Below are 25544 nucleotides of genomic sequence, written 5' to 3'. Positions count from 1 at the left end.
AAGTGGTACAACAAACGCCCCAAAACCTCAACCACAGTTGTTTAACAACCAAGTTTAGCCCCCCCCCCCCACCAAAAAAAAGAAGAAAAGCTGGCAATAAATAGTTGGAAAGGCAGCAGGTACACTGGTCAGAGGGAGCGTTTGTGGACCGTCGCTCCTTCGTTTTTCATGTCTCCATCACCAAATCGTGGACACTTAATGGCCACCAATCCGCCTCGGTTTAATGGTTAGACAGAAGCGGGACAAAGCGGCATGCGACTCACCAAGGCTGTGTGAGGGCGTGAGGTCGCACTGGCAGCTGGATATCCGTTTGACGTCGTGTCGTCCGTCCCTGGTGATAAAACACAGAATAACACACACACACACACACACACACACACACACACAAAATCAAGTTACAGTCACCATCATTATTCTCATCAACATCACCATCAACATCACCATCACCATCATCATCATCAGCAGGAGTTTTTTTTTCCCGCCCTGCTGTGGGCGACCTTTAGCGTTTGCCTGTAATTCTCTGACAAAGCCGTAGCCTCTGTCCTGCACGCGACGACACAAAACGGAAACAAAACATTACACAAAAAGGACGCGACCAGTTAATAGGTTCACGGGAACTGATTCACGCAACCTGCAAATTAGATCTTGCGCTGGATCTAATCTTCTAATCTAGCCTTTTGGTTATCATAATTTGATAACGGCGATACGCTGATGTCTGATGGCAGGCCTAATGAAGGCCTGCCGGTCAGAGTAGCACTGAGACAAAGACACACAGTGTTCATTTGTTATAAAAGAGAGCAAAGTTTTAACGCATCCATGAAGATTTAATAGTCATCTCTTGCCGATGGACCAGTGTGATTTTGTTCATTGCACTGCAGTGATGCTATGCTATGCTGCTGGTTTTTCATCACCATATGTAGCGAATGATACTTTTTTTTTATGATACTTTACATGTGATCATTTTCTGTGGCATTTTGATTCGGTTCTTGAATATATATATATATACTTTATATATGTTTATATACATTTATCAATAATTCAAAATTAAAGATTTTCTGTTTCCCTGTAGGTTTGATCGGTCATTTTCACTAAACACACAATTGTTGAGTCCTTCAGTGCAACATCACTACTCTTGATTGTGTGTGTGTGTGTGTGTGTGTGTGTGTGTGTGTGCGCATGTGTGTGTAATAATGATCTGCAGCCACCTCCCCTTTGAAACGCACATGGCCGTCATTGTCTTTAAGATAAACCAATCAGGGCCTTATTAGCACAGAAGACACACACACACACACACACACATCCGCTTTGCAGTATGTGTGTGTGCCTGTTGTGTTTCTTTCAGATGTTACTCATCATCATTGCGTCGTAACTGGTCAATTTTCAGCTTCTAATGTATCCTCCGTGTGTGTCCACACACACACACACACACACACACACACACACACACACACATTCATGAGGAAAATATGGCCAGAGGAACAGGGACCATGTGACTATGTGACCATCTAACCATGTGACCATCCAGCCCTGCTGATGAGTTTATGTTGTCGCCATACATGTTGCCTACACATGTGACGTTCTCTGCATTTTCACTTCTTTTTCAGGGCTGCCGGCTAATTTTCTACCTCTAAATTCTCTCTGCACTAAGGAGGCTGCAGCGCCACCTGGCTGCTGATGTGTGTCCCGTTCAGCCACGACTTCAGCAAAGTGATGAGTGATAAGTAATGTTAGCGAGGCATGCGAGTTGCGTGCAAATGTGTTTTTTTCTGCCACCGCACCAAATGTGTTTCCCTCCACGACATCACATGATCGCAGATCATGCATGTGTGTGTGTGTGTGTGTGTGTGCTGCTTGGCTACTATTCTCCCAAACACTTACCTGTCCAGGTGGGTTCGCCCACTCATGCCATCTGTGTCCCCCCCCCAGCCCGCCCCCTTTTTTTCTTTCTACAATAGGTATTTCGCTGTGTTACAGATGTGGGTGCTCACTGTGTCAAGTGACGCAGCTGATAGAAAGGTTTTATACAGACACGTGTGTGTGTGTGTGTGTGTGTGTGTGTGTGTGTGTGTGTGTGTGTGTGTGTGTGTGCAGTGAGGGAAAAAGATTTCTACCCGGCACGTTTGTGTATCTTTGCTAAGCACAAACACCTGCACCATTTACATAAAAGGCAGTGGATTCCAAATTGTGCGACTTTGATATCCCGACTGCCTCTGAACTTTTACAATTTACGACATTTAGTGCCTTATTTTACGAGAGAGAAAAAAAACCCTTGTACTAGGCAATGCCGCGAGCCTCACAAGAGCACAGTACCAAACTTGGAGACATCTGTAGCACCGACCAAAATGCTCCGATACTCACGAATATTGAAAAATGAATCAGCTTTCGGTGGCGAAATTCAGATATCCAGGAAAGTAGATGGAAGCGTTTGCAAGCCACTCATACTTTGGCCTGCGTGCATGAAGATCTAAAGTCGGCAGCGAAATCGCTGCCGACTTTAGCATGATAGGGCCGTGAACTAACGACACTTGCAAACTTTTGTTCACGTTAGAGTGAAAATTAACGTCGTGCCATAAAAGGCGGTGGATTCCAAATTGTGTGACTTTGAAATCCCGACTGCCTCTGAACTTTTACAGTTTACGACATATAGCGCCTTCATTCACGAGAGGAAAAAAAAAAACGCATCGCCGCAAGCCTCACTAGAGCACAGTGCTGAACTTGGATACACGAGCGGCACCGACCAAAATGCTCTGATACTAACGAATATTGAAAAATGACTCAGCTTTCGGCAGCAAAAGTCCAAGAAAGTAAATGGAAGCGTTTGCAAGCCAATCATCATTTGCTGTGCGTACATGAAGACCTCGTCGAGTCGCCAGCGATTGGCTTTGGCATAATAGATGGCGTGAACTAACGACACTTGCAAACTTTTGTTCACGTTGTAGAGTGTAAATTAATGTCATGCCAAAGACTCTAAAGTGGCTCCACTTCATTACGGGAAACCAAAATAAAGCAAAATGCAACGTTTGTGCCGAGGACGTAGCGGCAAAAGGACAGGAATGAAAAAAGAAATGATTTGGATTTGGAAATTACGATTTTTGTGCTGTCGTGGCAACAATGTGTTTTGTGTGGTTTGGTCTAATAGCTTTTATTGAAAGCTTCTCATGTGTACTTTTCTAAAGTATTGTTCTGGCTACCGGTATCGAAACCAAGGTATTGAAATTGGCATTGTATCACGATACTCATACCCTCAGCCTCATGCGTGTTAATTCACAGGAAAGGAAAAATGACAATTAAATAGACAAATCAACCAATCTTATATTATGAACTAATCCTGTCTGCAAACCAAAGTGATCGAACTGTGTGTGTGTGTGTGTGTGTGTGTGTGTGCGTGTGCGGTGTGTGCGCTGGTTAGTGGCTGTGGGTGTTAAGGCACAGATGAAGGGTGCAGTGAGCTCATGATTGGTGGCGTCGGCAGCCAATCAGAGGAGTGAACGTTAGAAAAAGAGAGAGGGAGGGAGTGAGAGAGAGAGATGGAAAGAACAACAAGCAGGAGACGGCAGGGGGGCCACTGGAGAAAGTCAGCTTTATTGACCAGAGAGAGGAGGGAGGGGGGAGGAGGGAGGAGGGAGGAGGGGCGGGGGAGTAGATTGAACAACAGAAAATGGCTCCTTTTCGTTTGTTTTCCTTTTTTTTTAATGTTCCAACAGTCTGTTACAACCGTGAGGGCAGGCAGACAGGAAATAAAAGAGAGAGAGACCCCCACAGAGCGAGAGGGGTACTGCAGGCGTGGCAGTGGTGGCGGGGGCTGGAAGAGTTTGCCGGGTTGTGTTGCGTTGCTCGTGTGCAGCCTCCTTGCATTCCATCTCACACACACACATGCACACACACACACAAGCATGCGCTCACACACACTCAGACACACACGTGTAAACACAAGCAGACTGTTCAGTCTCGGTGAAGTGTAGAACGCTGGCTGATTGTGGTTCCTCTTAAAGTGACCAGTCCTCACAATTCGGGAGACATTTTGTTGTTCTTTATAATCCGGTTTAAAGTTAAAGATAGACTATGAAAATCCTAAGAAATATCCAAACAGTTGCCTGAGTAACGCCGCCGGCAGTGTCGTCGATGTCGTCGATGTCATTCCGACATTACATCGTGGAGGACGGGACGCTCACTTGTCCGCCGAGGATATTTTTCCATCCCGTGTTCAGGAGCGAGCTCTATTTACTCCTGGAATAATCACACATTCAACTCAGGACGATTAAAAATTCCTCTCCTCCTCCCAAGTTTTGCGCCATTACTGTTTTCCACCAGAGAGGGCGCTGATCCTCAAACTTACACAGCGTATCTTCAACATGAAAAAAAAAAAAAAAAAAAAAAAAAAAACTGCCGCAAAGAAACTTCTCGTTTGCCCAGATTTGTAAATTGAAACGAGAGAGCAAATAACTGGAGTTGTTTTGTCGCTTTGGCTGTGTGAAACTATTTGCCAGCAGCTTTATCAAAGTGGACTGGTGCAAAATAAATAAATAAATGAATAAAACGTAGCTAACGCTAACAGACAGAGTGGGTTATTCTAGAGCAGGGGTGGGCAAACATTTTGATTGGTGGGGCCACAACGGGTTGTAAAATTTGACAAGGGGGCCGGACCAGGAGTATATGGATGGAGTGTTTTGGTGACCCACCTCATTGGAGAAAAAATATATCATGGGATACGTAGAAAACATGTTCTTTAATGTCTATTCAAAATGAACAGAAGCGATACAACAAAATATGTCTTTGAAGCCCCACGGTATTTAGCTCTTTATTGAAATGGCTCTTAAAACACTGACAAAATGGATTTTATTGCTTAAATACTATTAATAGAATTTCTTCAAGTTCAGCGGGCCAGATTAGAAAGCTTAACGGGCCACATATGGCCCTCGGGCCGTAGTTTGCCCATGCCTGTTCTAGAGGAGAACTGTGGAAGTGTTTGATGAAGGCCAAGCAGCGATGTTAAAATGTGAAACTCTGTGCACTCGTGTCAGCGGCGAGGTGGCAACGTAGGACGTTCTAGCACCCCCTAAAGGATCAGGCTTGTCTCTACACCCCCTCCACACACACACACACACACACACGCACGCATAAAGCGTGGAGAATAGAGCACTACTTTGGTTAATACTACTAAATAGGATAAATACAGTGTATTTACATTCTTTATCTACACACACGGAAGGAGGCTAGCCAGCTAGGCTAGCCAGCTAGCTAGCAGCAGCAGCAGCAGCAGCCAATCACAGCAGAGCGTGGATGTCACGTTCGAGCGGCCGAGTTAGCCGAGGTGTGGAAGAGCGTGAAAAGTTGCGAGAGCTCATGCTGATGATTTTTGTACTTCTTTTTAAAATCATGTTAGTGAATTGAACGTGAAAAAAAAGCGTTGAAAACGGCGTTGGTGTTTCCAGATGCAGATTTTTTGCAGAGCCACAAAAACGGAAACAAAACGAAAAAAAAAGAAAAAAGAAAAAAAAAGAAATCACACAACTTTCCGTTCTTTCCATCCTATATAAAAAGCCTTTCCAACATCTCTGTAAAACATTCTCTGGGCCTTCAAAACTTTATTGACGTTTGTCTGCAGGCTGAAGTTTGGCACCGGCGGCCCTCTCTCTCTCTCTCTCTCGCTCTCTCTCTCTCTCTCTCTCTCTCACTCTCTCTCTATCTCTCTCTCCTTCATGCTGTCACATTCACTTACAGTGAAGCGTAAAAAATAAAAAATAAAAAATAAAAACTTTTTTCCAGGATTTTCCGACGCCTTTCGGCGGAGCGAGACTTCCTCTGGCAGCGACAGCCGGCCAGAGTAAGTTGGTAGCACCCATGTAAACAGGCCTGGCCTGGTCGGAGCTGGCAGTGTGTGTCTGTGTGTGTGTGTGTGTGTGAGTGAGTGAGTGAGGGTGCGTGTGAGTGTCTTATTTTTTTTTCCTGTGCTCTTTAGGAAAAAAACATGGCGTTGATTCCTACCGCGGCTTCTCATTGGCTGCTGGGTTAGGAAGTGTTAGAAACGGGGAGGAGGGAGGGGAAGAGGAAGAGGGAAGAGAGGAAGAGTCTTGTTTTTAAGAAAGAAAGAAAGATAGAAAGAAAAAAACCAAACCCCTCCAGCAGTTGTTGTCCCGGGAACGAAGAGAGAGAAAAAATATCAACGAAAAGCAAAAAAACTGATGGGGATAAAGTTAAACTTCCTTAACTGTCTAGACTAATCAATGAAGAGGCACGTAAAGAAAAACCAAGGCAACGACAGGTGCTCTCCCCCTCCCCCCTCTCGAGGGGGCGTGTCTGTGAGGGTGGAGTTTAGGTGTGTGTGTGTGTGTGTGTGTGTGTGTGTGAGGCTGGCTGAAGGTGATTGTGTGCTTGATTGTCCGTCGAGTTTCCTGAAAAACAGTTTCTGTGTGAGCAGCTCAACCGGGAGAGAGGGGCGGAGTCTCCGGGGAGAGGGGTGGGGTTTGGGTGGAGGGGGTGAGAAGTCAGACCGCAGCGTGAGTGAGTGTGTGTGTGTGTGAGTGAGTGAGTGAAAGAGTGAGAGAGTGAGAGCCAGCCTGTCAGAGTTCAGTGGAAGGGGGAGGAGGGGCAAGAGGAGCGGGGGGGAGGAGCAAGAGGGGGGCGGGGCTTCTGTTAGTAACCATCCAGAGACAGGAGGAGCGAGAGAGGGGTGTTGTGGGTAATGATGAGAGCAGCGGGAGGGGGAGGGGCAAGACTCAGTCACATGAGGATGCAGCACTGGCAGCGTTTCCTCTTGTCTGTACCTGTGGCGGGGGTGAGGCCAGGCGGGGGCGCTGTGCTGCCACCGGTGGCGGCGGCAGGGTCGTCGGGGTCGTTGGGGGGGCGCGGCGAGGAGCCGCTTTCGGCCTCGCGGCCGTCCGACGACAGTTCGGTGCTGACGGCCTCGGAGGTGACGGGCCGGCCCGACACCAGGTCGGCGGCGGTGCCGTCCACGGCCGACACGTCGGTGACCGTCTTCTCCCGCAGCGACTTCTCGTCGTCCTCGTCGATCAGCACCACCTCGGCCCTGGCGGGGGCGCCGTCCAGGCCCAGCAGCAGCAGCCGCCGGCTCTCGCTGGCGTCCTCCACGTCGTGGTAGCCCAGGAAGACCATGGTGACCGGCGAGGAGGCGGGGTCCGGGTTGGGGTTGGGGTCCGCGTTGGGGTCAGGAGTGGGGGAGGGGCCGGGCTGGCTGGTGACCACGGCGACGGGGGGCGTCATGCCCAGCTGCGGCTCCCTCTGCAGGCGGACCTGGGCGGGCGGGCTGGAGGGGATGGAAGGCGGGGCGCAGGAGGGCGGGGACAGGTCGTCCGGGTCGGCCGCCAGCACCGCCGCCGCCGCCGCCGGGGGAGGGGTTACCGTCACCTGGCCGCCGGGGGACGCCGCCACCGTTGACCCGGCCGCCCGCCGGATCAGCTGGTCCACCTGGGCGGAGCTCCAGCCGTTCTCCACGGCGCCGCTGGTGGACACGCCCCCGGAGGAGGCGGACACCTCGTAGACGACCTTGCGGCCGTCGTCGTAGACCTTGATGCCCCGCGCGTGCGAGGCGGCGGCCGCCGGCGGGTCAATGCGGCCGGCCGACAGGACGCGCTGCTCGCCGGTGGAGGGGTCGCGCTGCACGTTGATCTCCATGGCGAACATGGCTGTTAGAGGGAGGGGGGAGGGGCGGGTAGGGGTGAAGGGTAGGAGGAGGAGGGAGGGGTTTAAGGGAGAGGAGGAAGTCAGAGTGTGAGGACGGGTGAGGGAAAACTGTTTGGTGGCAGAGGTGTTTTCGAGTTCAATTAGTAGGACGGCCAAGACAGGTGGGAGCCAATCAGGGAGGAGAACAAAACGAAAACAAACCATCGAGCGTCGCTTCAAAATCGCGGCTCCAAGTTCGAGTCCAAGCGGCCGCATCGTTTCGCTGGCAAAAAAAAAAATTCTTTCTTTTGTCTGTCTGGTCTGGCTGCGCCGCAAACAGCTGAGCTTTTATTTTGCTGTGCGGGGGATCACCCCTCCCCCTCCCCCTCCCCCAACCCCAACACCCGCCCACCCCCCACCCCTCCGCCCCCAACCGCAAAGTCAGCAGCGGCCACGAAAAACAACAATAAAAAGACAAAAAAAAATACAAACCTGCCAGATGAACGACAGCTTCCAAGGAAAACACTGCTTCTCTTGCACTTGTCGACACCCGGTTTAGTGCTACTGGCTGATTCTACTTGTCGTAAAAGGCGTAAACGGATCAAACCTGCAACGTCCTCACATGACATCCGTTTTTTTTCAAAAGTCCTCAGTTTGACCAAAACTGTGAAGGTGTGTGTGTGTGTGTGTGTGTGTGTGTGTGTGTGTGTGTGTGTGATCGCTGCTAATCCAACTTGGCTGCGTCCCAACACTTTCCTCTCCTCCCTCCCCACACCCACCAAATACCCGCCCCTCCGCCTCCTCCTCCTCCTCCTCCTCCTCCTCCTGCACCACCCCTCCCTCCCCAACCCGCTGTCTTACCGGGTCTTGGAGCGGCGTGCTGTCCGGGGGGGGCGACGCGTGGCGGCGAGGCCGGGACCGAGAGCTGATGGTCGGCGTGCGAGCAGTCCGAGAGGGGAGCTGACCTGCAGCCGCTGGCATCTAGTGAGGCGGAGAGCCGGAGGGGAAGTGACACACGGTCAGTTGGGAGGGGGTCGTGTCGGGGAGGGGGACGGGGGGGGTAGAGACACACACACACACACACACACACACACACACACACACACACACACACACACACAGAAACCTACGTGATGTGTAACTGAAGGCTGAAACAAAAAAAAAAACACACACAGAAAGTCCAGCCTCCCTCAATTGAGACCTAAGCCACACCCCCCTCACACACACACACAAACACACACACACACACACACTCCATCCTCTCCCTCTCCCTCCATCCATACAACACCTCTGATGTTCAGTGCTTATGCAGCAGAAGTGTGTGTGTGTGTATGTGTGTGCGTGTATTTGCTACAGTTGTGTGTGTGTGTGTGTGTGTGTGTGTTATTACAGGGACAAAGCTTTAGGGGCTTACAGGCCTTGCGGGTGAATAAAGGCAGATAAAGCCAGTTACTGCAGGCTGCAGAGTCATGGCCTTGTGTCCTGCGTGTGTGTGTGTGTGTGTGTGTGTGTGTGTGTGTGTGTGTGTGTGTGAGCTTCTGGCTGTGGTTGGTTCTGTGTGTGTGTCTGTGTGCATGTATGTGTTTTTAGTGCAGCTACATGTATGTACGCGTCTATTATGTCTTTTCGTGGAGCTGAAGAGTGAGTCAAAGAGTCAGCAAGACTATTATCCACACACACACACACACACACACACACACACACACACACACACACACACAAAAGAAATGCAGTACTGCTTATAAATGAACCTAATGAGGACATCATCTTAGCAAGGCTCTGTGTGTGTGTGTGTGTGTGTGTGTGTGTGTGTACCTCCATCCTGGTTCATCAAACTCTGAAAGAGCAAAGAGAGGAGAGAGAGAATCTGGATGAGTGACAGCAGGCGGGTTGTTGCGACACACCAGTGACGCCAGCAGTGGAGCGGGCTGCGAGTCCGCAGCGCTGCAGCGCCAACTGGCTGCCGCCAGGTGGCAGTGGTGGGGTGGCGGAGGTGTGTGCGGCACCTTCTGCAGGTCCTCGATGGAGCGCTCCGTCTCCTTCAGCCGCTCCCTCAGCACCTGCTCCTTGGCTGATATCTGCGACTCCTCGCTCTCCAGGGTGCCGATCTCCGATTCCAGCCTGCGGGAACGCCGCACACAAACACACACACACACACACACACACACACACACACACACACACACACACACACACGAGGAGAACAAGCTCAGTGTCGGCCACTAGTGGCGGAGGAACCTGATTGACCCAACCCGTGTGTCAATAAAGTGAAACACAAAAAAAAAGTAATAAAAAAAAACCACAACGAGACACTCCAGTTTGTTGTGACAGCATCATCACCAGGACAGCAGAGGGCCGCTGACAGCTAAGCGGCTGACTTTTACCAAAGCCCACAGAAAAAGACAACTGCAACGACTACCTGCTGCGAGGCTGTTGGACGAACCACCAATACGTGCTAGCTGCTAACTGCTAGCAGCTAGCTGTTGGCTGAAACTGAACCTCGGCGGTGCTGAAAAAGTCTTGAAGCTGCACCTGGGATCTGGGAGCAGAGCAGCGCAGGAGGACGTTTCAAAGATAAATCCAGCAACAATCGCAGGAAGAGTTTAGGGAGGAGGACCCGGCGGTCGCTTCCTCACACATATACACACACACACACACACACACACGCACACACACACGCATACACTTCAGAACACACTCCTGTGGGACTCCAGGAATTTGTGCGTGTGAAGGAGATATAAAGTTTTACAGCAGAAGTTGTGAACTTCCCAGTTTTTCTGGTTTTTATTTCAATTTTTTGTGAAACGCATCCGCTTCCAGCAAAGCAAACTCAGACGCCTGACAATCAGGGTGCAAAAAGCCATCGACTGTCCCACTTCAGGTGTTGTTCTCCCCCCCAACTAGGGATGCTGAAAAGAGCAGGGAGAGGAAGTGGGTCTATATCAAGACGACAGGCCACACAAAGAGTATTGAGAGCAGAAATCAACCAACTTTGCACATGACCAGAACATCTGAACGAGGTCTGCACCTTGGAAAAGCATCCGTACCATTGGGATAAATCCTGAACAATCTGTATCTGTATGTAGAACTTCAGGTTGTATCAGCCCATGCCAGGCACTAATCGACAATCTATTCCAACTCCGTGCTCAGCCCTCTTATCGCTAATGGTATCGTTCATTTTCAGCCGCTCAGCGTTTTCTTCCTGCTAGCGCTGAGTGAAACGCACAAGTGGATTTATTTGGCCGAGGTCTGCTGTTTTTGTTTTTGTGCTTCTGCTGACGGACGTCTGAGTGGATCCTTCAGCAGCTGGATTCTTCACAGCAGTTATTTCCAAACACAATTGCGGTGGCGGCGTGCGCGCCGCATTTAGCTCGACCTCGCTAGCTGGTGAAACAATCGCACAGCCTTGGGTGGACCACGACGTTGTTGTTGTTGTTGTTGTTGTTGTTGTTGTTGTGGGTTTTATCCAGGTTGACATTCTGACTTTGAATGGCTGCAATGAGTATATAATTCTCTTTCGGATTTTGTTTTTGTGTGTGTGTCTGCGCGTGCGTGCGTGCGTGCGTGGGTGTGTGGGTTGGTTACTGAGCATTTTACAGGCCTCATCTTAGCCAAAGCTAACTAGATGTTAGCGCTCAGACGTTACCGCGGTATTTTTCTCGGACGCTACAGGCTAAATAGCGCTCGGACGAGTTGTGTTCCAAGCCACAACACAGTGTGCACACAGGTGCCCAAGTGGACCCTTGAGGTACTGCAGCAAAACGACCAACTCTGGGCAGCTCTCATAACATTCCCACAACACTATATCATCCCTTGAAAAGACAATTAAAAAAAAAAAAAAAAAAAGCCAGCAGTCCTCTCACTAGAGATCGAAATGTATTTTTTCTTCCATCTTGTGTGGCCTCTCCTCCTCCTCATCCCCCATCTTGTTTCCTCTTGTCCCTTTCTAGAGGGAAATGGCTTTTACTTCTGTTTCCTGCACGCTGCATGCATGCCTGTCATAGAGGAGGACACTGGTCGCAGGCAACGCAAGGCAGCACAACACAACACAACACGACACGGCACGGCACGACACGACACGACACGACACGACACGACGCAACAACCTGAGGCCGACAAACCCAGACAAGCAGGGAGACGATCCGACTGAGGGAAAAGTTGCTTTTTTGAGGGAGACGCCTGAGAGGCGCGCGGGCAGGCAGTTCATAAGTGTATGTGGCGCCATCTGGTGACGGAAACTGCAAACAGCGCAGACTAACGGCAGGGTGGAGGAACTTGATGGAAGTGATGGAAGTCTATTTATTTATTATTCTGCGCAGTTGATTTTGGAGGTTGTGACGGTTTGCAGTGATGTTTTCTGCTGCCCCCCCCCCCCCCTGCCCCTCACCCCCCCGGCCTCAGTTATTTTACCGCCGGTCCTTGAAGTGGAACTGGTGATGTCACCGTCCCACCCAGATTGGTTGGCAGGATGACAACTGGGTGGGCAGCAGCAGCAGCAGCAGCAGCAGCAGCAGCAGCCACGTCTGCTTCCCATTGTGTGTGTGTGTGTGTGTGTGTGTGTGTGTGTGTGTGTGTGTGTGTGTGTGTGTGTGTGTGAGGGGAAAATGAGATAAGAACGGTGACAGAATGAGGGTGTGAAACAGGAAGTGAAGTAATCACAGTGGACCAGGGTCACGTTATAAAGGCATTGAGAGGAAAGTGGAACTTTTTTTTTGTTACAGCGGATGATTTGTTAAGCGCCTGGCGTTGCGTCCCAGTGTCCCCAGAGGTGGACGCCCTGATGGAGTCCTGTGGGGCCGAGAAGTGCCGGACGTCTCGTCCCTCCGACAGGAAAACTGTCCGAAGCTGCAGGAGTGGGATCTCTAGTCGCTGCCCACTGGAGCTCAAAGTCTCTGTTTGCTCTCAAAAAGCAAACACAGCCTGGAGGTTACGTAACCAGAAGCTGCAGTGAATCCAGAACTGTGGCTGCTGATCTTCAACTGTCCTCCTCCTCCTCCTCTTCCTGAACTTCACCTGTCCTCCTCCTGCACCTGCTGATCCTCACCTGTCCTCCTCCTCCTCCTCTTCCTAAACTTCACCTGTCCTCCTTAACTTCCTCTTGCTGATCTTCACCTGTCCTCCTCCTTCTCCTTCTGATGTCCAACTGTCCTTCTCAACCTCCTCCTGTTGATCTTCAAGTCTCCTTCTCAACCTCTTCCTGATCTTCAACTGTTCTCTTCTCCTTGCTGATCTTCACCTGTCCTCCTCCTGATGATCTTCACGCGTCCTCCTCCACCTCCTGCTGAACTACACCCATCCTCCTCCTCCTGATCTTCACCCGTTCTCCTCCTCCTGATCTTCACCCGTTCTCCTCACCCGTTCTCCTCACCCGTTGTCATTTCAAGTTCCTCTTGAAATGACAATGGAAGTTGCAGTGGTTTTCACCATGCGTGATAATCTGCTGGTGCTGGTGTGACTGGACCAGTTAGTGCTGTCTAAAGGGGGAGGGGGCGGAGCTACAGCCAGGGGAACAGGAAGCTGCAGCAGCTGGTGAGCAGCGACTGATGCTGCAGTTTAGTCCGAAAGTGTGAAAAAATAATAATATTAATAAAAAAATGCAAAATCCACTTTATTTGCATCTCTCTCTCTCTCTCTCTCTCTCTCTCTCACACACACACACACACACACACACACACACACACACACACACACACACACATACACCGATGCTGTCGTGCTCACAGCAGGGAGGGCTCTGCTCGCCAGGGTGGGAGGGGCTATTCTGGGATGGCGAGCCAGAGGGTAAATATAGACGCCACACCCTGCTGGGAAATCAAAGAGGCTCCGTCACTCTGTGTTCTTATCGTCCCGCACGGCGACGTCACAGAAAGCCACCAGGACTGGAGCCCAAACAGCTGATTCTCTGAGCAGAGACGCCACAGACACCAAGAAATAAAAATAAAGGCCGGAGGAGCGAGGTTGAAATCTGCCGGATGGAGTCACAACAGTCGCTGAACTATTTCTGAACACAGAACCAGTGTTCATCTCTGTCGCGGAGCTTTGGTTTGTCTGCGCTAAATAAAACCAAGTGAGCAAAAACAACAATGGGCCTGGCTGCTGCTGCTGCTGCTGCTGCTGCTGCAGTCCACCGTCACGATTCACGTCTAGTTTAAAGGACCGATTCTCATTTCAAATTCTTGTTAAACTTGGCAGGAGGGAAAGAGACCGCTAGCTTCAGCATCGTAGCACTACGGGTGGCTCTATAGTGGTCTGTGGGGGGTCTAGGTTGGTTTGAGGAGGTCTAGGGGGGGTTCAGGGGATCTGGGGTAACTGTGCTGGTCTGAGAGGGCCTGGGCTGGATCTAGGGGGGGTTTTTTAGGTCTCTGGGGAGGGTGTCGGGGGGGGGGGCTACCTGTGGATCAGCTCCTCCAGCCGCTTGCCCTGCTCCTCGTCCTGCTCCAGCTGCCGCCGCCGCTCCTCGGCCGCCTCCTCAGCCACCGCCATCCCCTGCAGCAGCCAGCGCTCCCGCATGGCTTTGGACTGGAAACAGGACAAGACAACCAAAGTCAACAAACAAGCACAAATAAATACATAATACACACTGATGCGCAATCAGAAACCTTCACTTTGAGTGTTTGTGTTTTACTTGTGCCGGAGACACGTGAGAAAACCACATAATTAACACACACACACAGACGCACACTGTGTGCGTCCTGAGATGACCTCACTCAACATTCTTCCTCACACATTTTCCCCCCCGGTTGAGGAAACAAACAACCGAGCAAACAAACAGATAAATATAAATAACAGCAGCTGGAGCTCCTCTCCTCCTCCCACACCCTGGCGACGCTCCAGCTGCTTCGTTAGCGGCGCTAAGGCAGCTAGCTTGGTGGAGTTGGACTGCGCTCGGCGCCGCACTGCTGACTGCAGATCCCGGCGGGACGGTTCTGAAAGAGCTCCGTCACCAGGAGTTTACATAAGGTGCAAGAAACCCCCCAAAAAAAAAACCCCAGAGGAGAGGATTGGAGCTGCTGAGAGAGTTTTCTTCCTGTGAGAACTCTCTCTCTCTCTCTCTCTCTCTCTCTCTCCCTCTCTCACGCTGCTTTATAAACTTTCCATTTCCTGTGGAGGTCCTGCCCCCCCCCCCGACCAGCACTCTGAGTCAGAAGGGCCAGTGGATGAAGGTCTGCAAGGGCAAAATCCAGCCGTGGGACCATCGGTGGGTAAGAGGGGGGGGGGGTCACGTGATCATTCTGGACTTCCTGGAGGCTCGGACAACAGAGGCCAGTCTGTCACTGCCGGCCGACGCTGCTCTCGTCCCGCTGATACCATCAAACCCCTCCCACCTCCTCTGGGAGCTCCGGTCAGGCCTCCCGGTCACCAGGGGGCGACCTACAGAGCCTCTGTCACCCTGTCACAGTGGGATCAGGGGCTGATAGCGTCTCTCCAGAGGGAGGGAGGGAGGGATTGGTGGTAGTTTCTCCACCGCAACCAGAACCTTCCACTAAGGTTGGAAGCAGCAGGGAGCTCCACTGACGTCTGACGGCTTCGATCAGGTACCACAAGATGACGATTTTCCCGCTGCCAAGGTTAAAACTGGTTAAGATACCTTGACCCCCAATCCCAGCATGCACCTGTGCAGCGTCCCAAAGGGGTGGGGGAAGGAGTTGGGGGCTGGGGTGGGACCAACCTTGAGATGCTGCAGCTGCAGCACCAGGACATCGAGCTGGCCCCTCTTGTCATCGATCTCCGTCTGTCGCTTCCGCTTCTCCTGCAGGACAACAATCAGACAGAAAGAGATGAGACGAGATGAGACAAGACAAGATGAGACCAGACGAGATAGGACGAGATGAGATGAGACAAGACGAGATGAGGAGACAAGATGAGACCAGATGAGATGAGACCAGATGAGACCAGATGAGACCAGACGAGACGAAAAAAGGAGACCAGATGAGACGAGACAAGATGAGACGAGACGAAACAAAACGAAACAAGATGAGACGACCCAAGACGAGCAGAGACTCCACTCGGCTAGCGGCTCCGCTCTGGTGAGAGCCGGTGAGCTGAAGTGCGCCGCGGTATCGACTTTGCTTTGGATGGAGGACAAAGATCGATGCAGGTTCTCATACGTTTAATTAGCGGAGACATTATCGGCTCTAATGAAGTGAGCAGACGTCTGTCTCCGCTCTCGGCCGGTGCAGAAACAGACGGCTGAAATAGAAGCCATATGTACGCAGCAGCAGTTGGCAAATCCTTCGCTTCCACCATGTCGACAGCCTCTGTTTTTCAGTTGTTTGTTCACGGTGCTTACGTAAACGCTGCGATGGGGGGGAGACGTAGGGGTTAAATAAATGAACAAACACAAGGAGAGACAGACAACAGACAGAGTTGTCAGTCCTGGGGGATGTGATATGCCAACACACACACACACACACACACACACACACACACACACACACACACACACACACACACACACACACAGCTAGCGCAGCACCCTTCACAGCAGCAGTTCCCAGGGCTGCTGCACTTTGTTCAGGCAGGAGGTTTGGCCACCAGATGTCAAGGACTGTTTGGAAAATGTGGTGGAGGAATGAGTTAAACACACACACACGCGCACGAGCACACACACACACACACACACACACACACACACACACACGCCGGTCGGATGTCGTTGAGTTTCCTTTCAAACTCCCGCAAAGACAAAACGTGGAATTTGTTTTCCACCCGCTGGAGCCGTGACACGCTGCAAATTAAACGCTCCTTCCGCGGAGGAACTAAAGCAACAATTAATTACACACTCCCACGCCGGCCGCTAACCGTCAAGAGGATGAAAGAAAAAAGCTCAACAAAGCACGGCAATGATCCGGTGGGTCAGAAGGGAGGAACAAAAAACAGATAAAAGGATTTAGGAATTAAAAACAAAATGGCCAAAATTATTTATAGCTTAACTGGGAGAAAAACGTAAACACTAATGTAAATATGACTCAAAGCAGCTACATGCGATATCATTTCACACCACTGGGTGTCGCAGTTTTGCGCCGCATCTCCCCTCCACCGCCCACCAAAAACAAACCTGCTCCCTGCAGGTATAAAATAAAATGTTAATTACAATAATTAAATAACTAAGGGGAACGAGCGCCAGAGGATGGCGCTGCTGAGTGGTTTAGGTTTTTATCTCCCATTCTCCGTTTTATTCTCCTTCTAGGGTGGTGGTGGTGGTGGTGGGGGGGGTGGCGCTCTCGGCTCTCGTTGACAGGACGAAGCTGTCGGAGAGCAGCAGCAGCAGCAGCAGCTCCCTGTCCTCCTCCTCCTCCACGGGAAAATATGCGCACATTCCTGGTGACACACTCGCTAGCGTCCCACGCTGTGACCCCCTGAGCACTCACACACACACACACACACAGCAGTACCCACTGCACAGCCGGCGGGTGGTGGGTTAGAGGGGTCCTGCCACACTGTACTCATCAGATTGACCAGTCAGTTGTTGTCCCCCAACTCAACGGGTCAGGTCAGAATTCATCCTCCTGGCTGTGACAGACAGGAGGCCAGTGGACCAATCGGAGAGCAAGTTTTTTTGCGCAAGAAAAAGTTCTCTCGCTGCCGAGGGAAGAGAACGTCTGATTTAAAATTGATCCTGCTGAATTTTTCATGAATCAGTTTCGCTAACATTCATTTTTAAGAGGAAAAATAAGAGCGGCCCTCGGCCCTCAGAAAAACAAAAGGTCTCTGCAGTGAGGAGAACAGTGGCCACGTTGTGTTGCCTTTTGCATCGTCGCCACAAGTTGACATTTGCAGAGTGCAGCAGCAGCAGCAGCAGCCAGTGTGTGTGTGTGTGTGCGCGCATCCACGCCGCACTTCATTACTATCATTATTAAACAATTATGTTCCAAAACCAGCAGCCAGCGGCCTTTAACTTCTGCATTCCAAGTGTCTTTGAACCTTCACCCCACTCTGACACACACACACACACACACCAGAGTGTCCAGTACACAGCAGCTGCTGCTAATTTAAGATGGCACGTAGCGCCTGGTGAGTCTCAGACCCCCTGCTGTCCCAGTGACTCCGCCCCCTCTTCAAATGACTGTGGCCCCCTTCCCACACGCACACACACACACACACACACACACACACACACTGACTGTAGGAGCCATTTTGCATTTATTTTATTTATTTATTAGTTTCCGTTTAAGTCAAGTCATCACGCTCATGACCCCTGCTGGCAGTTTTTGGTATCACATAAAATGTTCCTGCGCAAACTTGATGGCAGGCAAAGGCCAGGTTGGATTTTACTGAAGCAGTGAACATTGGAAATGAAGACGCCAGCAAGAAAATGGTTTTCAATTTGTTGAAATTATTCTATCGTCCGTTGTATTATTTCTGCCATCTTGTGCCTTTTTTTCGGAATCAGTGGACAAACAAATAATAAGACCGTTTTTTACTTTTTCTACAAATGGACATACTGAAACCACCTTGGCATCCGAAGTAAATGCCTTAAAGGAAGGCAATACACACACACACACACACACACACACACACACACACACACACACACACACACAGCACTCTGATGCTTTGTGACGTGTTTGTCTGAGCCCTTTGTGTGCTTCCCAAATATCTCATCACAAACAAAAGATTAGCCACCTGCACGGCTAAACAACTGGCAACAACGCTGTGAAAAGCGGCCCTGAACGACAGCTAGCTTGGCATTAGCTCGGTTCGCTAGCCAGCTAGCTTGCGAGCTAGCCTCACGTATATCCAGCCAAGTGAGAAACAGGGAGGTCATTTTCAGCAGCTTGAAGCTAAAATAAAAATAAAAAACCAGCCACGTCTCCACCACCAGCTACTGAAAGTTTCCTAAGTCTCCGCACTTGTGGGCTGGTTTTGGCTGGTTTTGGCTGGTTTGGGCCGGTTTGGACCGGGACCAGTGGGATCTCCACAGTAACAAGATTATAGGATTTGCAGTGCAGGGTTGAGCTGATAGCTATATTCATGGTGACACAGTGGAAACTGTTCATTGACCTCCGTCACAGTTTCCCAACTTGTTTTTTTTTCTGTTCTTGCGCTTAAAAAACTGCACAAACTCCACAAGCAGGAGGTCGACACACACACACACAAACTATATTTACCTCCCTGCACGGGGCCCATTACCACCACATGCCACAGCCACAAATCACAGCACATGCCAAGGTCTCGCTGACAGAACCCCCAGCCCCAACAAGCCCCTCCCCCGCCCTCACCCCTGCCAAACACACCCTCGACCCGCATCATCACCTGCCAGCAGGTTGAAGCAGCCCAGACCGCACCACGCCCGCGCCCAGGCTCATGCCCCTGGCGGATTAACCTGCCGTCCAATCCGGGATCACAGACATTAGCCCTGCTAATGCTCCTAATGATAGGCTCACGCTAAATGCTAACGCTAATGTGTACAGAGGGTAAGAGAGGAGAGAGATTTAGACTGCAGCGGTTCCCAGGGCCTGCAGCTGTCACTTCCTCATTCTGTCGGTGACACACACACACACACACGCATCACACACACACACCATCGACCCGCTCTCCGTACAACACTTCTGTAATGTCCTGTGGCCTTCGTTTTGTGTGTGTGTGTGTGTGTGTGTGTGTGTGTGTGTGTGTGTGTGTGTGTGTGCACGTGTGTACTGTGGTGAGCAGCGGCGGCAGCCAACAGTCCAAAGGTCTGAGGTCATCTGGGTAAACATATCAGAGGCGCAACAGAGATGGATGTTCGTGAATGAGTTGGTACGCACACACACACACGCACACACACACGCACACACACACACACACACACACACACACACACACTGGCAGGCCGCACGGGCCTCAGATAATTAGAAGGACGGCGTTCTCTTCGTTCATTGGCTGATGTCGAAACCACATGTAGGCTTTTGCTGAACAAAAAACGCGCGCACACACACACACACACACACACACACACACACACACACACACACACACACACAAGCTGTGAGCTGCAGTTTCGGGGATCGTGACCACGCTGCCAGCGCCGGCATCCGACCGCCATAATTACACGTTAATAACGCACCAATTACAGCCCTGGATTTAACAACATGACATCACAGCCGCTCGCTAATCCGGCCAATTAGTCGCCATGGAAACCACCGACTGGGGGAACCTCTGCGCTCCCGCAAAGGACAAACAAGCTAATTGACCAACCAGCTCGTTGATTAGCGGCTGGCGGGCGGAGGTCCCGGCCCCGCCCCCTGCAGCGGAGGGGGGCGGAGACAAGGCGTCTTATCCGGTCTGGTTAGGGCGCCGGCCAATCAAGCAGGAGAGTGACAGAGCGAGCGAGAGAGAGAGAGAGAGAGAGAGAGAGAGAGAGAGAGAGAGGGAGAGAGAGAGAGAGAGAGAGAGAGGCTGTTCGTCTGGCTCTTCAATAATTCACAGGAAATAGAAAAAAACGCTTGGAGATTTAAAAAAAAAAAAAAGCACATCAAGAAAGACATGTGAAAAACAAACAGTTTTCTAACTAAGCTCATTAAATATGGAGATGATGGAAATTTAAGCAGGAGTTGGAATTAGGTGGAAATTTAAAAGTTTAAAAAAAATGTTTTGAAAAATTCTCAGCGGCAGTGAGAGAGATGTCTGACCCCAGTGACCATCACCATCACCATCATCATCTTCATCATCATCATCATTGAAATCACCATTGTTACCACCATCATAATCACCATCATCATCATCACCATCACATCACCAAAATCATCATAATCACGACCATCACCATCATCATCTTCATCATCACCATCACCATCACCATCAGCAGCAGCAGCAGCAGCAGACTGTCTGCCACATGAGGAAGGTGTTGCCAGGTGTTTCCAGATGTGTTTCCTCAGAAATCTCCACATCATCATCAACAACAACAGCAGCAGGCTAAAAATCCAAGCTGACGTTGCCGCCCCACCCCTCTCACCTCCCACCCGGCTCGTCAATTATTGATGACATCATTAAGGCGTCAGCTGCGGTGTGGCGGACGAACCCAGACACAACAACCCGTCTGCGGAGTGACGACACTGACCGAGCCACAACGTGCAGAGGATTCTCATCCCTGCGACGCCGAGTGTGGAAAGAGAAAACAGAAACACAACTGCGACGCAACATTTCGACAACCCAGCACGGCACTCCGCGGCCACGGAATCTCAGTTGGTCCCACGTTTTTTTCCTTTGGCTCCTTCCTGCCACATCACAGCCCACCCATTTACACACAATCAATGTGTTTACGAGTGTGTGTGTGTGTGTGTGTGTGTGTGTGTGTGTGTGTGTGTGTGCGTGCGTGCGAGTGAGAATGACGCAACAAAGCCAAACGCTGTGAGAACTTTTCCCACTTTTCTTTTCACTCCACCAGTTGGAGGACGGGCAGCCGGGAATCGGCGAAACCGGAATAGTTTCTCCATCTGCTGCTGTGTCCCAGCGTGTGTGTGTGTGTGTGTGTGTGTGTGTGAGAGAGAGAGAGAGAGAGAGAGAGAGTGTATGCTTGTGTGTGTGTGTGTGTGTGTGTGTGTGTGGCATGCTGTGGTTCCCTCACTGGCGCCAAATTTAGTTTGAGAGCTTCAGAAGGCCGGCTGAGTCCTCGGCCATCGCGGAGCCGCTGCTCACACCTGGAAACCCTGAAGGCTGCTGCTAAGGACGGAGAGAGAGAGAGAGAGAGAGAGAGAGGGAGAGAGAGAGAGAGAGAGAGGGAGAGAGGAGATTTCCCACCAGCACAGAAGGTACAGAAGATAAGAGCTGAAAGGCGGGCGGTGAGGAACGAGAATCACACCCTAACCCAAGCAATGATATCACCAATGAAACACATCACATCTATATCTATATCTATATCTATATCTAATCTATATCTATATTTTTTTGGCCACTGTGGTTTCCTCTCAACTGTCCAATCAGCAGCAGCCTCAGTCGAACCTGCAACTGTCGCTGCAGCTGGACAAACTTTAGAAGCTGTAAAATCTCCTCTCAGTCTCATGCATCATCTCCTCCTCCACCACCACCACCAGCACCACCACCTCCACCATGTCCACCATCATCTTCACCACCATCACCACCTCCACCATGTCCACCATCATCTTCACCACCATCACCACCACCACCATGTCCACCATCATCTTCACCACCATCACCACCATCACCACTGCCACCATGAGCTTCGCCACCACCACCACCTCCATCTCCACCTCCACTTCCACCATCTTCGCCACCTCCACCATCTTCGCCACCTCCACCATCATCTCCACCTCCACCTCCAACTCCACCTGCAGAGCCAAGCAAGTTAGCGGTGGCGGCTAGCGGTGGCGTGGCCCGCACTGAGCGCGTGCAGTAGGACCCAGCGAGGCGGGGTCAGCAAGAGATCCAACAGCTTGTTAAACACATTGCGTATGTTACAGAAACTCTACGAGGTGGAATCACAGAAAGCTAGAAATCTGAGCGGCAAACGTCAGCAGGAAGCCAAACAGCAGCAGCAGCAGCACCAGGAGCGACAAAGAGCGGAGGAACCAAACAGAAACAGCAATAGAGAATAAATCTACCACAAAAAAAAGTTCACTTTCTTTGATAAATGTCACTGACAGTTTCCATCATCATAGCTCATAATCACCTTTTATACACATTTTTTTCCCTGAGGTGAGAAATATTTTATAACATTCTAAGACACAAAGTGCTTTAAGTTTTTTACATTAGTTTTTTTTCATGTCTCTCTCTCTCTCTCACACACACACACACACACACACACACACACACAGATCAAATTTGACAACTTGCAAAAGAGGAAAAGTCAATAAACCAAAGACTTTAGCTTTAGTTGGTGCTTTCCCGTATGTGTGCGTGTACGCGTGCGTGCGTGTGTGTGTGTCTAAAGGGAAGCCGATGTGAACGACCGATGACGACACAGTGGTGTGGCACAGAGAGGGTCACAGACGGACAGACAGACAGACAGACAGACAGACGGTGGGGGCGACGAGCCAATAGGAAAGAAGAATGAGAAGAACAAAAAACATCATCCCAACAGAGTGCGACTCACCGCCAGGGCCTGCAGCCTCTCCTTGTGGAGCTGAGCCTCCTCACACGACATCCTGAGGTCAGCGGTGGACGGAGGTGGCGGGGGGGGGGAGGGGAGGTCAGGGGTGCGGTGGGGGGCGGGGAGGGTGGGGGGAGGAGGAGGAGCGAAAGGAGAAATACAGAGAGGGAGGGGAGGGAGAAAAAAGGAGGTGAGAACCTTGGAAGAAGGCAAGAAAGGCGGCTGAACGAGAAGGAGGAGGAGGAGGAGGAGGAGACACGGGGGAGAGGAGGGAGGGAGGAGAAGAAAGAGGAGGAGGAGGCGGGGAGGAGGTGCAGGTCCTCCTCAGTAGTTAATCCACCAGGCGAGGAGCAGCAGCAGCAGCGGCAGTGGCCATGTGGCTTCAGCGCCTCACTCACCTCGACTTCTTCTGCTCTCCTTCTTTAGCGCTCCTCTCTCCCTCTCTCTCTCACTCTCTCTCTCTCTCTCTCACTCACTCACTCTGTCTCCCCTCCCAGTTGTCTCCTCCTCCCCCCGTCCCTCCCTCCTTCTCTTTTTTAGGCTTGTGTGATTAAACAGCTGGGAGGAGCAGCTGAGAGGGGAGGAGAAGGGGGAGGAGGAGAGAGAGAGAGCTGAAAGAGGAGGAGGAGAGGAGGAGAGGGCGGAGCTACGACTGGTTTCTGTTTTATTTTAGGAATTTCCTTTTTTTTTTTTCATTTTCTCTTCACATCTCACCCACTTTGATAACTTTACTCTATAATGACTCTGGTTAATCTTGATTTTCTGGGTAAAGTGAAATAAAGCTGAGTTCAAATCGGCTTCTTCAACACTACATACTTCAACCAGAAGGGGCGCCAATTCACAAACTTACAGGTTTTTTTTATTAGTTTATCTGATCTACTTTTTTTTGTTGAATCGCATCAATTGGAGCCATTTCTAATATAATGACAACGATGCCATTTAAAGGGACAATCACCCAAAAACAACAACAAAAAAAAGCTCCAGATTTCTGGAAAGAAACATAAATATATATATATACATATTATTATTATTATTTTTTTTTTTTAATTAAACTGAACATATTCAGTTTTTGTTACTGTGGTCAAACCATTTTCTTCCCAAGGACAAAATTCTAAACCAACATATACAGTATACTGTATATATGTATATATTTGAATGTTGGTCACGCCCCACGTCATACGTTATAACCCGTCTTCTCCGACATGACATATTAAAGGGGCTGTGATGAAACTGGGTGCAGCTGGAGGTCCTGGTGGTCACATGACAGCTGGCTTCAAACAGCGACATCAATGGATCAGTGCAGAACTGATGGAAGGAACGGTGTCCTCTTCAAAGGACATCACACATACACACACACACACACACACACACACAGTCAGTCTGTCACAACCAAAGTCGACCAATCAGATTTCTCGGTAGCCGAGCCCAAGGCTTCCTGTTGCCACCAGGGGGCAGCACCTGAACCGCAGCGAGCGACAGTCACGGCTTCCTGCTCCGGCCATACTGACCGCAGTCGCCGGCTCTATTGGTCACAGCCTCCTGAAGCCCCGCCTCTTCCTCCCCTGCTGCAGGGCACCGATTGGTTCTTACGAGACCGAGTGCAGAGTTCAACTTCCTTCTTTCTCTTCTTCACGGACCATCGCAGAAGCTCCAGGTCGCCTCCTTCTGGACCTCCTTCTCCTCCACCACCTCCTCCTTCACCTACTCCTCATACTCCTCTACCCCCTCGCTATCCACCTCCTCCTTCTATCCTCCTCCACATACTCCTCTTTCTCCTCTCCTACCTCCTCCTCCTTTGTCTCTTCCACACCGTACTTCTTCTATATCCTCCTTCTCCTCTTCCACTTCCTCCTTCTCCACCTCCTCCTCTCACCTGTCCTGCCACCTTTCAACCCCTCATCTATTCTGCTCTGCTCCTCCTCTTCCTCCTTCCTCACTGTCCCGCCAGCAGACGTCCTTATAAGGACAAGCAGCAGCAGCAGCGGCAGCAGCAGCCTCGACAGGCTCTTTAGGGAATACAGAAGCATGTAACACACACTCACTCACTCACTCCTGAACCAATGAAAACACGAATGTTACAGCCACCGCGTTACTCCAAGAAGCAGCTGTGGAGTCTCACACACAGCTCCTCCTGCTCCTCCAGCACTTCCTCCTCCTCGAGCACCTTCTCCTCCTGCTGCTTCTCCAGCTCTCTGGATCCTCAGAGATGTTTCTACAGTGACGTTCACACAAGCAAAAGTCTGTTTCGAACTCGTAAAAAGAAAAGAAGTCGGCGCCGACGCTTTTACCGGCTGCTGCTCTCCCACGTGGTTTGACAGTGGAGGGAGAAAAAAAGGAAACAAAACAAAGGTTTAATTTTAGCATCCAGGCGTATTCAGGATTATTTCTGCACTTTATTGAGAAAAGACTGGACTTGAGAGCTACAGCTACTAGCGGCAGAGCAAGAGTCCTAGCCAACATTTTGAACCCCCCCCCCCCTCCCCGACCCCATTTCCGAGCAATTGCTAACACGCTAACATCGCTAGCACCCAACGTGCTTCGGACGCACTAGCAATTGGGGATTTGTGACAAGTTTTCTCAAGAATGTCTTTTGACTGGTGGTGTCGATGTATATTTGATCATATTCCCAGCGAGACTGAGCTTCCTTGGCAGCGCTGGTCTGGGGAAACCAGCCTGTCTGAGACTCATCCACAGCGCTCACGCACTCATCACCCACAATTCCAGATTTCCACTTCCTCCGCACTTTCTACAACTTATCCTTGTCTACTCCTGCCGCGGCTCCACTTTGAAAGCACCCCCCCCGCGCGCGCCTTCCGAAAGAGATGGAGCCAGATTCATCAGCTCCCACCGCAGCCCCTCCAGAGGAAACGTCAGCTGGTCGTCTCTCGCAGACAAC

At 50.7% G+C, this 25544-nt stretch overlaps 1 protein-coding gene and 1 long non-coding RNA gene across 5 annotated transcripts in view; both read right to left on the bottom strand.

Annotated features, from left to right (window-relative positions):
* palm2akap2 (PALM2 and AKAP2 fusion) overlaps positions 1 to 25544 on the bottom strand; it is a 48835-nt gene that overhangs the window by 20419 nt on the left and 2872 nt on the right. For 3 of the 4 annotated variants that reach the window (XM_076028942.1, XM_076028943.1, XM_076028944.1), the window contains exons 2-9: positions 22652 to 22703; positions 15290 to 15370; positions 14012 to 14139; positions 9627 to 9741; positions 9436 to 9457; positions 8482 to 8601; positions 6765 to 7643; positions 264 to 331 (exon numbers count right to left, since the gene is read on the bottom strand). In XM_076028942.1, the coding sequence (XP_075885057.1) occupies positions 264 to 331; positions 6765 to 7643; positions 8482 to 8601; positions 9436 to 9457; positions 9627 to 9741; positions 14012 to 14139; positions 15290 to 15370; positions 22652 to 22703 (1465 nt within the window). Of the gene's footprint in view, positions 1 to 263; positions 332 to 6764; positions 7644 to 8481; positions 8602 to 9435; positions 9458 to 9626; positions 9742 to 14011; positions 14140 to 15289; positions 15371 to 22651; positions 22704 to 23046; positions 23148 to 25544 lie in introns of those variants that run through there. The other variant, XM_076028945.1, reaches the window with a different exon arrangement.
* LOC142889877 (uncharacterized) lies at positions 12026 to 12973 on the bottom strand. Its single transcript, XR_012927013.1, has 3 exons — positions 12896 to 12973; positions 12634 to 12864; positions 12026 to 12599 (listed from the first exon to the last, which is right to left on the bottom strand). It is a non-coding gene; the product is annotated as an uncharacterized LOC142889877 (long non-coding RNA).

Source organism: Nelusetta ayraudi, unplaced genomic scaffold (assembly GCF_046127955.1).
Source record: "Nelusetta ayraudi isolate G7.1 ecotype Tasmania unplaced genomic scaffold, CSIRO-AGI_Nayr_v1 ptg000026l, whole genome shotgun sequence".
NCBI lineage: Eukaryota > Metazoa > Chordata > Actinopteri > Tetraodontiformes > Monacanthidae > Nelusetta > Nelusetta ayraudi.
Note: the sequence above shows the minus strand (reverse complement) of the source record. Positions and strands in the feature narration are given on the sequence as shown.